The sequence below is a fragment of the Ascaphus truei genome, chromosome 2 (assembly GCF_040206685.1).
Source record: "Ascaphus truei isolate aAscTru1 chromosome 2, aAscTru1.hap1, whole genome shotgun sequence".
Lineage (NCBI taxonomy): Eukaryota > Metazoa > Chordata > Amphibia > Anura > Ascaphidae > Ascaphus > Ascaphus truei.
In genome coordinates this window covers 413,507,609-413,523,200 of record NC_134484.1, presented here as the reverse complement: position 1 = coordinate 413,523,200, position 15,592 = coordinate 413,507,609, and the positions used below count along the sequence as shown (strand labels likewise).

Below are 15,592 nucleotides of genomic sequence, written 5' to 3'. Positions count from 1 at the left end.
GATAGGGGGACCAGATTTTCACAAGTAGAAACCAGGAGACATAATTTTTTTTATTTATAAAACAAATTATATCACTTGAACGTAAACATTTTAATGGTATTTGTCTAATACTGTAGCATCACCATTTATGCTGTATTATTGATTGTACTCACAGTACAGTGCGTTACTGTATTACATACAGTATAGCGAACGGTAGTTAGAGTTTACCAATATATTTGAAATGTTTACTCTTCGATATGATCGATCACATACAAACAGTACATGCAGTGTCTATTTTTACGAATATAAGCATTTTACGTGAGTCCAAACAGGGAAGAACTAAAAAAAACGGGACATTTGAAGGATTTCGAGAAAATTGTCGCGACACTGGATTTAATGAAAATCCGGCACTAAAAATCCTAGTAAACCGGGACATATAGTATGGTTACCCTACTCCTGGAGAGTCTCACAAAGCACTCATATGGTTGAAGTGGTGCTCTTGTATGACTTATTTATTTGTAAAATATTTTACCAGGAGAAATAATGTGCGAAAAATATTGTGAGGAAAGCAATAAATATAATATTAGATAATATTATTAACTTCTGGTAGCAAATGTATTAATAATATTGCTGCCTCCCTTGCTTAGTATGCCCACATCATAGTCTGCATGCTAACACATTTCCCCCAGGACATATCTCACTGTGAAATCGTCCAGTCTATTTCTGGTTTGGAGGGATATTGATGTATTCACATTAGTAAATGTAGTCTTGAAAATGGCAAATTGCTTTATTGTGACTTTCTAAAGTGTGCTTTATTAACACAGAACTGAGCATTGCAGCATTGCAATAGCTGCTCTGCTTTATGTGTAACTAGAATAAAGGGATAGATTTATAGTCGTGTGTTTTACAGTTAGGCTTTAAGGCAACAACTTTCACAAACCTCTAAACAAGATATCTAATTGGAAAAAAAAAATCCTTAATAATGCTAGAGCAAGTGTTACAATTGATAAGGGAGATAGCAAAATGAACTTTAAACTTTTGGTGCCAGATCCTATGGCGTTGTGATATACTAAGACTCTCCACGGAGTGGGACATTTGCTCGCAGTGATGACCGATAGCGCTCGGCCTCAGACGGACCCTCCGCCGCAGCCAATCTACCGCTGGATACTGAACGCCGCCTGCTTCCGGCATAAAGTAAGTTTTAGTATGTTAGTAAGTTAGTAAGTTTAGAAAGTTTTGTAGTGGTTAGAGTAGGGGGCTAACTTTAGGGGTTTTAGTGGTTAGGGTAGGGGGCTAACTTTAGGGGTTTTAGTGGTTAGGGGAGGAGGCTAACTTTAGGGGTTTTAGTGGTTAGGGGAGGGGGCTAACTTTAGGGGTTTTAGTGGTTAGGGTAGGGGGCTAACTTTAGGGGTTTTAGTGGTTAGGGGGGGGGGCTAACTTTAGGGATTTTAGTGGTTAGAGTAGGGGGCTAACTTTAGGGGTTTTAGTGGTTAGGGTAGAGGGCTAACTTTAGGGGTTTTAATGGTTAGAGAAGGGGGGCTAACTTTAGGGGTTTTACTGGTTAGAGTAGGGGGGGTAACTTTAGGGGTTTTAGTGGTTAGGGGATAACGTTAGAGGTTTTTGTGGTTAGGGCAAAGGGTTAACTTAAGGGGTTTTCAGGTGACGGGTTAAGGTTTTTAGGGTAGCGGGTAGTGATAGTACTAGGGGTTAAGATTAACGGGGTTTAGGGTAAGGGTTAAGGTTAGGCACTTACCTAAGCGGTGAAGCGACCGGCGGCTGAGCGGCGTGGCGAGTTGCGGCCAAGCGCCCGCGGTCGTTTGGTTGCGGCGAAACAGTCGCGACCAAATGTCCTGGACCGGACTCTTTAGAACCGGAAAGGTTAAATCCTCAAGGTGGATTTCAACAAATGAATTTTAAACTGGGTATGACGCTTGCTACCCCTGTAAAACACTGAAACACGTCAGACATGCTGCAGCCACGTTGAAACATTTTTTGCTGTGCACATTATACCATACATGATGATGTTTATTTAAGGTGCTCTGCAGCCTACAGATAAAATATCATGTGGTAGTTGCCATGCCGACAACTCAATTTTCACTGGGATTAAGGATGAATAATTACTTAGAAATCTCATTACACATACGACTGTAAGTTGCAAACACATCAGTGGGGCACCTCAACCGTTCAGCAGGGCACACCCCCTTATATTAGTGTGTCTCCGATTAGGATATTTATTTCCTATGATTTATAGAGGCTCCTTTTCAAAGAAATTATATATTTTGCCATCATTCTGCTTTCTCAGCTTTCAAATAACTATCAAAACAGGACACGCAGCACCGGAACTACTTACATTTGAAACCTTTCCGAAGATTTGTAAACGTACCTACTGACTGCAATATTTCCCATGAAATAAAAAGGTTTTAAATATGCAAGTTCTGCCACATAATTAGACAAAGAAAAAAGAAACACAGCGCAAAATCTCATACTTTAGTATGTAAAAAATATATATTGTTATTTCCAATCAGCAGGTAAGTATTGCACGTACGTCAAGGTTAAAGTAAAAAAGCAAGACATGTCAGGGACATGTTACCAAACTCTGCAACTCCCACACTGGTCGTCCGGGCACACGTTCTCAGCCAAATAAAACATTCAGGATCCCTTATCGACGGGGACAGCAGCTCCTATGGGCAGTCTCCTCAGTCCTGGTCTGCCTGGCTTCCCGCGCCTTGTACTGATGGAGCGGCCGTTATTCGAACACATCTCGGCGCCGATTTTGAGTTCTCTGCTGTTCCCCACGCAGCATGAACGCGGCCAATCGCCCCAGGCACCCGCGCTTATCGCAGATGTTTAGTTTGAATTTCATGGATTCTGTTTGTTCGTTTGCAATAAAATGGATGAATTGTAATGTGTACAGTACTGTGCTACTGTGGCAATTTCATGTTTTTAAAAGCCAGAACACTAAAATTCGTTTTTCTGCACTCGCCACGCTCGCATCTTAGTGTGGGAAGGCTGGAATTCATCCCGCGGTTTCAAATCGGGATTCTGATGTACATGTAGATGGTTAGATGGTTGTGCAGTCCCTCCGCACTCTCAGAAGACACCGACTACACGTGGCAGAGTTCCGGAGAGTGCCGATGATGTCAGAGGATTCCTGGCGCTTGTATTGCGACTCGTGTGGTTAAAGAATCCTGAAAGACTTTACGCCTAAAGTGCAGTGTTCAGTAAAGTCCCAATATGTAGAGTAAAGATGAAACATGCAATGATATGCACAAATAATAACTCAATTCCAATGCGTTTCGTCAGTATAGATCTGACTTCATCAGGGAATAGTAATAAAATGTTCAGAGGCAGTATATAAACCCCACAGGCTTCTGTGATAGGACTAAAGGGAGAAAATGAACTAGCCAATCAAAACCAGTGCTCCGCAGCAGTGCTCCCATTACTGGGAATGTGTGTGTTAATTTAATTTCTAACTGGCAACAGTTGTTTGGAGGTAGGTGGCCCCTCCTCCCAGAGATCACCCCTTCCCACCTTTTTAACTTGGGAGGATCTCTCATTTTGCTGTATGGACAAGAGCCCCTGAGGTTTTTCCCTCATACAGAGGTAAAAGGAAAGGTTCAGAGTTTAGTGTTAGGACCTGCAAATTTGGTTATACCTTGATGTTGGTATGCAGGCTTATTTGGCCAAAGGGTTTAACTAAATAACCAAGAAAATGTTATTATTGAAGTATTTGTACTTTATACTTATTACCATATATGTTTTATCATTTGGATGTAGCATTGGGCACCCGTCTGTTGTTGTATACATTTGCCACAATAGCACTCCTTTTGACACACACACACACACACACACACACACACACACACACACACACACACACACACACACACACACACACACACACACACGTATATATATATATATATATATATATTTTGTCGTGGGTTTTGAAGTTTGAACTTATTGGGAATGTGTGTGTTCATTTATTAATATTTGATTCATAATTCACTATCTAGTGCGTGGTGTACCTTTTTCACTTTGTCTCTGCCACACAATGCACATTTTCTGCTGGTGAGCGCTGAGAGAGCGGATCAGTGAGTAAAGGCGCTGACTCTGATAACCACCACACTGAGTTTGAGGTATGGGAACCTGGCTCAATTCCCGGTGTCATCTCCTTGTAACATTGTGGAAGTCACTTTATCCCCTTGTACCTCATGCACCAAAACATAGGTTGTAAGCTCTACAGGGCAGGGACTGTACGCTACACTGTATTTGTGAAGCCCTGTGAGTCCCATTGCGGAGAAAAGCTCTATATGAAGTTATTATTATAATTCAATGTCCAGTCACCTTCCACGCTTTCTTTACTGGCAGGGAGGCAGCTGGACATGAGTTGAGGAAACTATTCCTAGACATGCGTTCTGTTATTTAGGATCTCTGTTACACTGAAAAATCTTTTATTTACAGAACATTATTTTCATGGTAACCAAAACCACGCTTGCAAAAAGGATGATTGGATTTGTTTAAAGAAGCCAATTTTGTTGCTTATTTGGTTAGATGTTTTTCCTGCGAACATCAACACATTTGAATGTTTTCTATTGTGATTCTTTCCATTTATTTCTTGTTTGCATCTTTTTGTCATTTTTTTCTTTTCGTGGTCTATGAAATGTGTCTGTTTTCTCTTTTGGATGCTAACTTTTGGTAAGTGTTTATTATATGTGCACCATACAATTTTTTGGGAAAAGTAAAAAAAACGAAGCAAATGAAAAATCGACTGCAGAGTACAATGAAGCATGTTTTCATTTGCTGTGGTTATCTCAAACATTTGGCTTTTATTGTGGCTCCAGTAGCTATTATACAAGGGTACAATGACAGCATCTTAAACTATGCATGGTGGCTCTTTGTATTTACATTGTTCAATAAAATTGCTGCCAGCACTAAAAATAAAACAATGTTTATCAGATAATAATAGCATGTTCTTGTATAGTGCTGCTAGTTTTATGTAGCGCTTTACAGAGGCATTTTGTAGGCCCTGCCCTGTGGAGCTTACAATCATTTTTTTGTTGCCTGAGGCACAGGGAGATTAGGTGACTTGTACAAGGTCACAAGGAGCTGACACCAGGAATTGAACTGGTTTCCCTGCTTCAAACTCAGATGCCAGTCAGTGTCTTTACTCACTGATCCGGTCCTTCTCCTCCATGACTAATCTTACCTACATACCAGCTTGTATAAAAACACATTCCATGCTAGTGTGCCAACAGTCCTAAACATATTACAAATTAAAGTAGTGTATATTATTAAATTGTACATTTGTGACCATGCCATACTATTTTAATTGGGGCGGCACCACTACAATGTATTACAGAACATCATAAAATGCGTCCAGTCACTCAGAACTTATAGAAATCTCAAACTTGGCAAATCAGTGGGTTCCCATGTGTAAAGAGTATTTTTTTTTTTACGTAGGTGACAGAGTGCATTGCGTTAAAGATTCAATTAGCGGCACATGTTGGTATGTCATTATTCATGTTCTAACATCTGGCACACATTTTTGTATTCTTTCTATCTTGTGTGTCATGTTTGTTTGCATCTACAGTACTTGCAAGTGTCTTTTAGGCCCAAAAAAACTTGGCCAATTGTGTCGCATTTGTGGCATAAAAAAGTGGCGCATGTGTGCAAACTTTGATTTGAGTAGGTGTGCCACCGACAACATCCAAACTCCACCTCTAACTCCCCACCCGAGCATCATTTTTTTAATGTTGATGCACACACTGCACAACACATCAACATCAGTTTTATACATTGGCACACCAAGAGCATCCATTTGTTACGCTTCTGTGCATTAGTTTTATGACAAAATAGCTTTTAACAATGCTTTATACTGTACATAGACTCATAGTCTATCATTTTCATACAATGTTTGATGGAGAGCAACAGAGGTCAAAATGGGAAAATTGGAGTATACATCACTAATAAGGGAAACTGCTGTCCCTGTGTAATACATCGACTATGTTTCACTCAATAATCATTAGGCTATGATTGTAATTGTGAGATGTGGCTCGTAGCTCTTTACTGCTTTTCTTACACGCTCCATTCGTGCCTTTTCCCCCCCCCATAGTTACATAGTAGATTTGGTTGAAAAGACACCTATGTCTATCTCTTTTAGAAAGGGTTCAGGTTCCTCAGAATTTCCCAATATGATTTCAGGTTTCCATAACCAAAAAAGAGTTAAAAAAAAACACTGTCCTAGTAAATACAGGACAAATGGATAAATGTAACTAAATTAAGTTTTCTGTCTTTGACGCCAATTTTATTTATTGACCTATTCAGTAAAAGCATATTGTCAGTGATAGAGCAGAGATTAGAGGCAATTAACTGAGGCAATATGTCAGCATTATTTTTAACATAGTGTATGCAAATAAGTAATTAAAGCAAAATAACTTATTCACATGCTATTCACTTAACTCTACTACCTGGTGTCATCAAGCTACCGCCAAATAATATCGCTCCCAGGCTGGTCTTAGGCCTATTTTGCCTGCCTATAACATGGATATTATATATGTAGGCAAGATAAGACTAGCCAACCTAGGATAGGTTTTAAAAATATATAATTTTAACAATCATATTAACTTGTTAATATATGTATTCCTTAGAAGGCCAAGTTGCCATTAAAGGCTTAACAATTGCACATACAGTATAGCTGTTATGCTTTTTGTATTTTTATTTTTAGGGTAATTAGGGTAGGGTTCTAGGTTTTTTGTTGTTGTATGTTATCCTCTCTGGTGCCTGAAGGCATTCCTTTGCAATGGATTTGTAGCCTCAGGTATCAAACGGGTTAACCTTTACAGCGTCAGGGGTCATCGGTGCATGACCAGACCCCGGACACCGGAAACGGAAGTGGAGAGGGCTCCACATAAGTTTTCATCAGGCTGGTCGCGCCATCTGAGCAGTCAGCCCAATTACCAAAGGGCCTCTCGCTTGCCAGGGCCTGTGTTATACAGGGTACATTATTAAGGCACGCTGAAGGTTACATAAGTTTCTGCCAAAGAGTTTTGTAAGAAATCCTATTATATAGCCTAGAAAATGTGATATCTCCCACCTCAATTGCATCGCTAGCGATGATTAAAACTGATTTCAATAAGTTATCGCTTGTATTATTTCCAAGTTGACACATTTTTCATGTATGCAAATGAGCTATATCGACCTGTAGTGAATCTAGCCCAATGTTCCTTGGATGTCCCTTCATTACTTAGGACCTACATCTGCAGGCAGGAAAGGATAGGCCATCTCTGTACAATCATGTTCACCTTTCACACTACTATGAACATATGCACACACCTAAGCTAACAGCTCCTTTCCATTACTAGGTGCAGTACTCATAAAAGGAATCTGACCTCAAAATACAATCTTGGCTTATCTATGCAGATATACAATTAAATCTATGTATCTACAGTATAACTGTTTTATAGAGTGGGGGCTTTCATTGTAGAATTTGGATATAGGAAATGATCTGTTATGTTTAGGGGCACACCATTCTGTTATGCTCAGATTTAGGAAGAAGGTTTGTAATAACTTTTGGCAGGGAAATCACGTGAGAATAAGGTGGAACTGCATAGGAAACAATGTCAAAGTGGAGATCACTGTAAGAGCCGATTGTATGAACCACAAGACACTGAAAAGACACATTTCTTATGTATTATTGTCATCACAAATCTATGTGGCAAAAACACTGAGATGGTATTTACAATATAACATTAAATCAGTATGGGGCAGTGTCTTTTGTGAAAAAATAAGGCTACTGTATGTAGCAAAAGAGATGAATAAAATGTTCTTGTTTCAGTTGAACATGTCTTAATATCATAATTGAGAAAATACAGTATTAACTTCTCCACACAGGTATCTCGGGGTAATATGAGTGATAATATTTCATGTGTAAGGCTCTCTTTCCCACAAAAATCAGATACGCATCAAGTGCAGCTGGGCGCCCATATGCTAAACTAAAATGTTGAAAACATCTGCAATAAGTCCATTGCTGCCAGGTGGCATGCAACAAAGCATTGCATGTGACTCCCCTGGCAGCTAAGGGGTTAATAAAGTAAAGCAACTTGGATGGCATTAGTTAAACATAGATGTAACGGTTTGTGATCCTGTACATAGACGAGATATTACAATGGTGTATAACCCCAAAGTGAATATTCTGTACCAAATCCATCAGTAAAGATAGGGAGTAATAGTCAATCCTGAAAATGGCTCTCCTGCTTTAGAAAAAAAATGACTTTCAAATAAATAAATAAATACATTCAAGGACTTGATGTTGTCTAGAACATTTGTTGAAATCAGCTGTGTAACTTACAAGTACTATATATTAACTAATATATTTTAACTGCACAAGAAAAAAAAGCTAGATGGGTTTGCTATAGAAAGTATACCTATAGCCCTTATGGTTTCTCAGTTTCCTAGCAGAAGAAAAGTCTGAAACAAGTGCATACAGCAAACTGCCTATGTGGGTGGCACTGTCATGTACGCGATGCTGTTTTGGACAAATTGAACTGATTTGGTTCAACATCGGGGTAAGGAAACTGGGAACGACATATCTAAATCCTTGATTTCCCACCATAAGAGTGAAAATATATATATATACATAACATTGAGGAAATATGCACAGTGAATAATATATTAAAGGGAGGGGGGTGGGGGCAACAAAATAAAATCATCGGAAGTAATAGGCTTAGTTTGATAAATCAGTTGTTTGCACCAGTTTATCATGCAGGAGACTTTGAACAAACCCCCCTTGACTGCCACCTGCTCCGCAATGCGTCCCCGGCCCCTCGTGCACTCAATGGGTTACAACCCCACATATTCCAAAGTGGGAAATACACAAAGAATAAACAAAAGCACAAAAGTTTTTTGATATTCACCACATCCTGAGGTTCGAAATTAGATCTTAAATGCTTTAACTTTAATTAACACCGGAGTAAATGACTGAGCTCTGCAAAATGCACCGTAAGGGAGTCTCTACTGTACATACAGTACCTGTATAGTGGGGTTTTCTAGCACGTCCATATGGATCTCTTGCGAGGCTGAAGGAGTCTTGGACATGTTGTTCTGGACCATTTGATAAAGTAACACTCAGTGTGATGTCCAGTTTAGAAATAAGATGGACAAAAACAATATGCCACTTGCGTTCAGATCCCACGCTCCCCGTCCTTGTTAAAGTCAGGGATCAGTGAGGATCATGGTAGATGTTGGATTACCGAGCAGTCCCTGGATGCTCGCTTTGCTTTCTGCCCTTGGATCCCTGTGCCTGGATCCACTCACTGTGACTACAGTTGAGCTGAGCCACCTCCCCAATAGCATCCAGGGAGGACGGAGAGGCGTGTCCGAGATACAAGACCATCAACTAAGGAGGAAGCTCAGTGCAGCCGCTAATGCTGAGAGGTGTCAGGTGACAGCTGCAAGAGTATTTGCCAAATGTTCCGATTTCCAGTCCTGGCTCTGATATTCTCTGTTTGCAATCGTACCTTTTCTGTGTTGTTGTTAGGTGACATCTACAAGCATGACAGAAACTAGCTGCCCTGTGTGTACAGTATGACGCATGGGCACTGTCAGGAATCAGAATTACAGTGCAATAAAACTGGCTGTTGGGATTTCAGCACCTACTGTGCTTCATCACTTAAGAAAGCAGTATTATTCATTCAAGAACTGAACATGGATACAGTGCTCAATCACAGAAAGGCAAAACATGCCAAAAAACCCACTGGGGTCTCATGAAGAGCAGGAGGTTTTTGCATTAGGCAAACATATAGATGTATGTGTTTAAATAGTTGGCATTATGTTCACAGTCACATTGAAATCTGTCAAGAGGGACGCTATCAGATATTGCAGCATTATATTTTAAAATAAACAGATAAATACAAATGCCCATTATTTCTAAATGTGAACCTGATATATTTTGTTTAAAAATATACAGATAATAAATAGTGTGTATGTGGGTGTGTATATATATATATATATATATATGTAGTCCCGCTTACATCCGCGAGAGCAGGGGAGGTTGCAGAGCGTTGCGGTCGGTCAGGCAGGAGATCGGATCGCCGGAGGCTACCAGCGGATCCCTTTGCAGGGCACTGCCATCTTAAATATGCACGTGCAGAAGGCTTCCCGAATATACAGAGAGCAGGAGCATCAGGCGGCCATTCCAAAAAAGTCCCACAGGGGAACTACAGCCCACAGAAGGCTATGGGGTTTTAAATGCCTTGGAGGAGAGTGAGGGACATCTGCAACTGGCTGCGCCCACCCAGAAAAATCTCCCGCCCCTGGGTGGCGCGCCCCACAGTTTGCGCACCGCTGGCCTAGTTGGTGGGAATGTTACTATTGATCTTCATATGCATGCAGTAAAACTGTTACTTTTACCAGTGTGTATTTTATTGCATGGGGTCCTGTGACGGGGTTATCCAACATGGTAGGATCCCATACAGGTGGAGGCGCTGTCACCCGACAGATCAGGCACACCCCAGGCTCCAAGCAGCAGTGGCACAGGGAGAAAAAGACAAAAAGAACAGCGCAAAACGCAATATTGAAGTATATAAGTACAAATTATATTTGTGAAAAAATGGTGAGTATTAAGCGTACATTTAGGCAGAAAAGTATAAGCATATCTGTGCAATCATCAGCACAATGTTACCACAATGGAAAGCCTCTGGATGGAATGGTGTAGCCCTCTGGTGCAGCAGCTGTCTTCTGGAAAGTCACAGTGATATCTCTCACTTATCCTGGACCCCTGCAAGTGGCAGCTGCAGCCCTTGAGCTGTTCAGAGTTCCCCCACTGGTAGTGGCATCTGCTGGGCTCGTGGCATAGAAATGTCAGTTCAAACAGGCTTGGTTTGCTGTCCTTAGGGCACAGTGATGCCTATGGGCTCTCCTCTCACTGTACACACCGCGCGGCCCACGTGGGATCTTCCGGCGCTCGCGCACTCCCGTGACGTCACGGATGACGCGCGGTGTTGATTTCAATGGAGACAGTCCAAAAACAAAAGCACAGTATAGAAATCGCTAAAAATAGGTTAGGGAGGCTAGGATGGGGAACCAGACCCTGCCAATCTTTATCCAACGCGTTTCGAAGCTACCCAAAGAGCTTCTTCATCAGCTCTTTGGGTAGCTTCGAAACGCGTTGGATAAAGATTGGCAGGGTCTGGTTCCCCATCCTAGCCTCCCTAACCTATTTTTAGCGATTTCTATACTGTGCTTTTGTTTTTGGACTGTCTCCATTGAAATCAACACCGCGCGTCATCCGTGACGTCACGGGAGTGCGCGAGCGCCGGAAGAAGATCCCACGTGGGCCGCGCGGTGTGTACAGTGAGAGGAGAGCCCATAGGCATCACTGTGCCCTAAGGACAGCAAACCAAGCCTGTTTGAACTGACATTTCTATGCCACGAGCCCAGCAGATGCCACTACCAGTGGGGGAACTCTGAACAGCTCAAGGGCTGCAGCTGCCACTTGCAGGGGTCCAGGATAAGTGAGAGATATCACTGTGACTTTCCAGAAGACAGCTACTGCACCAGAGGGCTACACCATTCCATCCAGAGGCTTTCCATTGTGGTAACATTGTGCTGATGATTGCACAGATATGCTTATACTTTTCTGCCTAAATGTACGCTTAATACTCACCATTTTTTCACAAATATAATTTGTACTTATATACTTCACTATTGCGTTTTGCGCTGTTCTTTTTGTCTTTTTCTCCTAGTGTTTTGAGTGCTGAGCCACTCTTTCAGTTTAGCAGCATACGCCTTCCTATATGGTTTTGTATACATTTTTATACAATAGTATTACACCCTATGCACATTAACTATTGCACTCTAACACCATAGTGTGTGGATTTTGTTGTAAGGTGAATTTTGGGTTGCGCACATATTTCTGTATCAGCAGTGGCACAGGCCTCCTGTGAGCCACAGGTAATGCACCACATACACGGTAGCCGTCATATCTCACAGGAGGTGGGGAAAAGTGCGATATATATATATATATTTATAGATAGATATAAAATAAAGAATATCACTTGTGAGCACATTCACATGTCTCAGACAGGTCTGCAACCCTGCCTTTCAACCATTATCACCTAGCATACAGTCCTTCCACTGAAGCAAGGGATTCTGGGAAATGACATGCAAATGAGCACACAATGTGTCACCTTTTGCCTGAAATCCATTTTTACATGGAACCCATATAAGCAAATGCTCTGCTGTTCACACAGCTTTTAAGCACAGCATGGGTTAGATACGTGAAGACTTGAATGGGTGAAGATAAGTACTTTTTTTTGGTGTTTGAAAATCCCATTTGGGATCCTGAAGGTTTTTTTTTACTGCAAAGTGTTCTGCAGGGTTTTTTGTGCCACTTTGTACTTGAAAAGAATTCACTTAAAAAAAAAAAAAAAAAAAAAAAAAAAGCCTTCCCTGCAGTACCTGTTATCGCCATTTCAGACTTTAATTCTCTGGACAAGGCTTGTCTCTCCCTACATTTCTGGGTGGGCCACTGCACATTTTCAGACTTGCATTTCTCTAAAAACAGACTTGCTTTTGATTTCTTTGCTTGGGTATACCACTGCTGGTTCTCAGGGTTCATTTCCAAAAGACAAAAGTGCTCACATTATTTTGTTGCTGCATGCTGTGATTTCACTTTAATCTATGATATTCCTATGCCTGATTCTAAAAGTTTCAGATGTAATTGCAAGTTTGTCTTTAGTTTCGTGCAATCTGTGATATTTCTATGCTTGATTCTAAAAGTTTCAGATCACATGAGTAACACCGTGGCTAATACTATACACGATACATAAAGCTTGGCCCCCTGCAGACGCAATTACCAGAACGCCCTCCTACTGTCTCTGTACATTCTCCCTACCAATTAGATTGGAAGCTCTTCGGAGCAGGGACTCCTCTTCCACAATGTTACTTTTATGTCTGAAGCACTTATTCCCATGATCTGTTATTTGTAGTTATTTGTTATTTATACGATTGTCACATGTATTACTACTGTGAAGCGCTATGTACATTAATGGCGCTATATAAATAGACATACAGTTAGGTCCGGAAATAATTGGACACTGATACAAGTTTTGTTTTTAAGCTGTGAACCAAAATAAATTCAAGTTACGGTTAAATAATTAATGTGAGCTTAAAGTGCCGTCTATCAGCTTTAATTTGAGGGTATTCCCATCCAAGTTGGAGGAAGGGTTTATGAATTACAACTCTTTAATATGTAGCCCCTCTTTTTCAAGGGACCAAAACTAATTGGACAATTGACTAAAAAGCTGTTTCATGGAAAGGAATGGGCTATTCCTTCATTACTTCATCATCAATTAAACAGGTAAAAGGTCTGGAGTTGATTCCAGGTGTGGCATTCGCATTTGGAAGCTGTTGCTGTGAACCCACAACATACGGTCAAAGGAGCTCTAAATGCAAGGGAAACAGGGCATCGTTAGGCTGCAAAAAAAAAAGAATATCCATCAAAGAGATAGCAGGAACATTAGGAGTGGCCAAATCAACAGTTTGGTACATTCTGAGAAAAAAAGAACGCATTGGTGAGCTCTGCAACACAAAAAGGCCTGGACGTCCACGGAAGACAACAGTGGTGGATGATCGTAGGATCCTTTCCATGGTAAAGAAAAACCCCTTCACAACATCCAGCCAAGTGAAGAACACTCTCCAGGAGGTAGGCATATCATTATCCAAGTCTACCATAAAGAGAAGACTTCACGAGAGCAAATACAGAGGGTTCACCACAAGGTGCAAACCATTCATAAGGCTCAAGAATAGAAAGGCCAGATTAGACTTTGCCAAACAATATCTAAAAAAGCCAGCCCAGTTCTGGAACAGCATTCTTTGGAGAGATGAAACTAAGATCAATCTGTACCAGAATGATGGGAAGAAAAAAGTATGGAGAAGGCTTGGAACGGCTCATGATCCGAAGCATACCACATCATCTGTAAAACACGGTGGAGGCAGTGTGATGGCATGGGCATGCATGGTTTACAATGGCACTGGGTCACTAGTGTTTATTGATGATGTGACAGAAGGCAGAAGCAGCCAGATGAATTCTGAAGTGTATAGGGATATTGTCATGCTTGTGCTCCCTACACAAGCACAGGGAAAGGAAGGGACCCGATAGCGAGGTGGGAAAGCCACAGGAGACACGAATGGGAGTGAGTGGCCGTGCAGCTGGGGATCGGTGCGCGTTCTCAAGCACCAATGCGGGGGAATGCCAATGCTTCAGCACAGGAGTCTGGAACGGGAACCAGGAACTAGGAACATCGAACTGGAACATGGAACTAGGAACATGAACATGGAAGGAGCCGGGGAGGTAGAGTCAAGAGCACAAGGTAACATCCACAAGGAAATTGCTTCTTGTAGGACGTCCAGCCTCCTTAAAGACATAGTGCCAGAAACAGCAAGGTGCAGCAAAACTAAATATAACATAAGGGTTCTTAGTCTAATCCATTGGCCAAGGAATTATAAGCCTGCTACCACGTCAAGGTGAACCCTACTAAGCAGGTACCTACACTACCCAATGGTAAACTAACCTCATTAGTATAAGAGTGACTGTCCCAGTCTTCCGGAATCCAAAGGAGATAAGTAAAGGAGGTCCAGGCAGGAACAGCATGCGATGCTAGTACTAGCAGGCACCAGGGCAGGCAGCAAATGACTAAATAACAAAGAGAAAGTCAAAGAGAGGCTTACTTCCTGTCAGGAGGGAGAGGGCAGGGCTTGCCAGGAAGCAAGATAGCGTTGCTTGCTTCAGAATCTTTAAAGACACAGGATCTTGACTCGCTGCTAGAGGGCGGCGATCAGAAGTAAACAGGTAGGGAAGGAACACGCCGCAGGGGGCGTGTTCCGCGCATCGTTACAGTACCCCCCTCTTAAGGATCAAACTCCGAGCGATCCAACAGACTAAGGGGCAGCGATGCACAGGAAAATAGACTCGCAGCTAGAGGGCAGCGCCCGCTACACAGAGAATCAACAGAGAATCTTGACTCGCAGCTAGAGGGAGGCGCATGCCATACAGAGAGACATCAGAGAATCTTGACTCGCAGCTAGATTGCGGCACACGCCATTCCGAGAGACAGGAAATCTTAACTCGCAGCTGGAGGGCGGCGCACGCCATACAGGGAGACATCAGGGAAACTAGGCATATAGGTAGAGAATATGCCACAAGGGGGCGTGAAGTTGACTCGCAGCTGGAGGGCGGCGCACGCTGTCACGTGTACGCGCCATGCGTGAGAGAATGCGTGACGCGACCGGGGGTGGCCGGGCTCCGTGGTACGAGTAGGGAACCGCGGGAGCGTGCATGCTCAATAAGGAGAGCGGGAACTGAGATGCGGCAGGTAAGGAGGGAGCACGCCACAGGGGGCGTGTTCCCCAATTCCTTACAGATATATTGTCTGCTCAGATTCAGCCAAATTCAGCAAAGTTGATTGGATGGCGCTTCACTTTACAGATGGACAATGTCCCAAAACATACTGCGAAAGCACCCAGGAGTATTTTTAAGGCAAAGAAGTGGAATATTCAGCAATGGCCGAGTCAATCACCTGATCTCAACCCGATCGAGCATGCATTTCACTTG

The 15,592-nt window shown here is 42.1% G+C and overlaps 1 protein-coding gene across 2 annotated transcripts in view; it reads right to left on the bottom strand.

Annotated features, from left to right (window-relative positions):
- CACNB2 (calcium voltage-gated channel auxiliary subunit beta 2) overlaps positions 1-9,405 on the bottom strand; it is a 358,339-nt gene extending 348,934 nt beyond the window's left edge. Inside the window, exon 1 of one of the 2 annotated variants that reach the window (XM_075587515.1) lies at positions 9,010-9,405. In XM_075587515.1, the coding sequence (XP_075443630.1) occupies positions 9,010-9,090 (81 nt within the window). In that variant the 5' untranslated portion in view covers positions 9,091-9,405. The remainder of the gene's footprint in view (positions 1-9,009) is intronic. The other variant, XM_075587519.1, reaches the window with a different exon arrangement.
- Between the last annotated feature and the right edge of the window lie 6,187 nt (positions 9,406-15,592).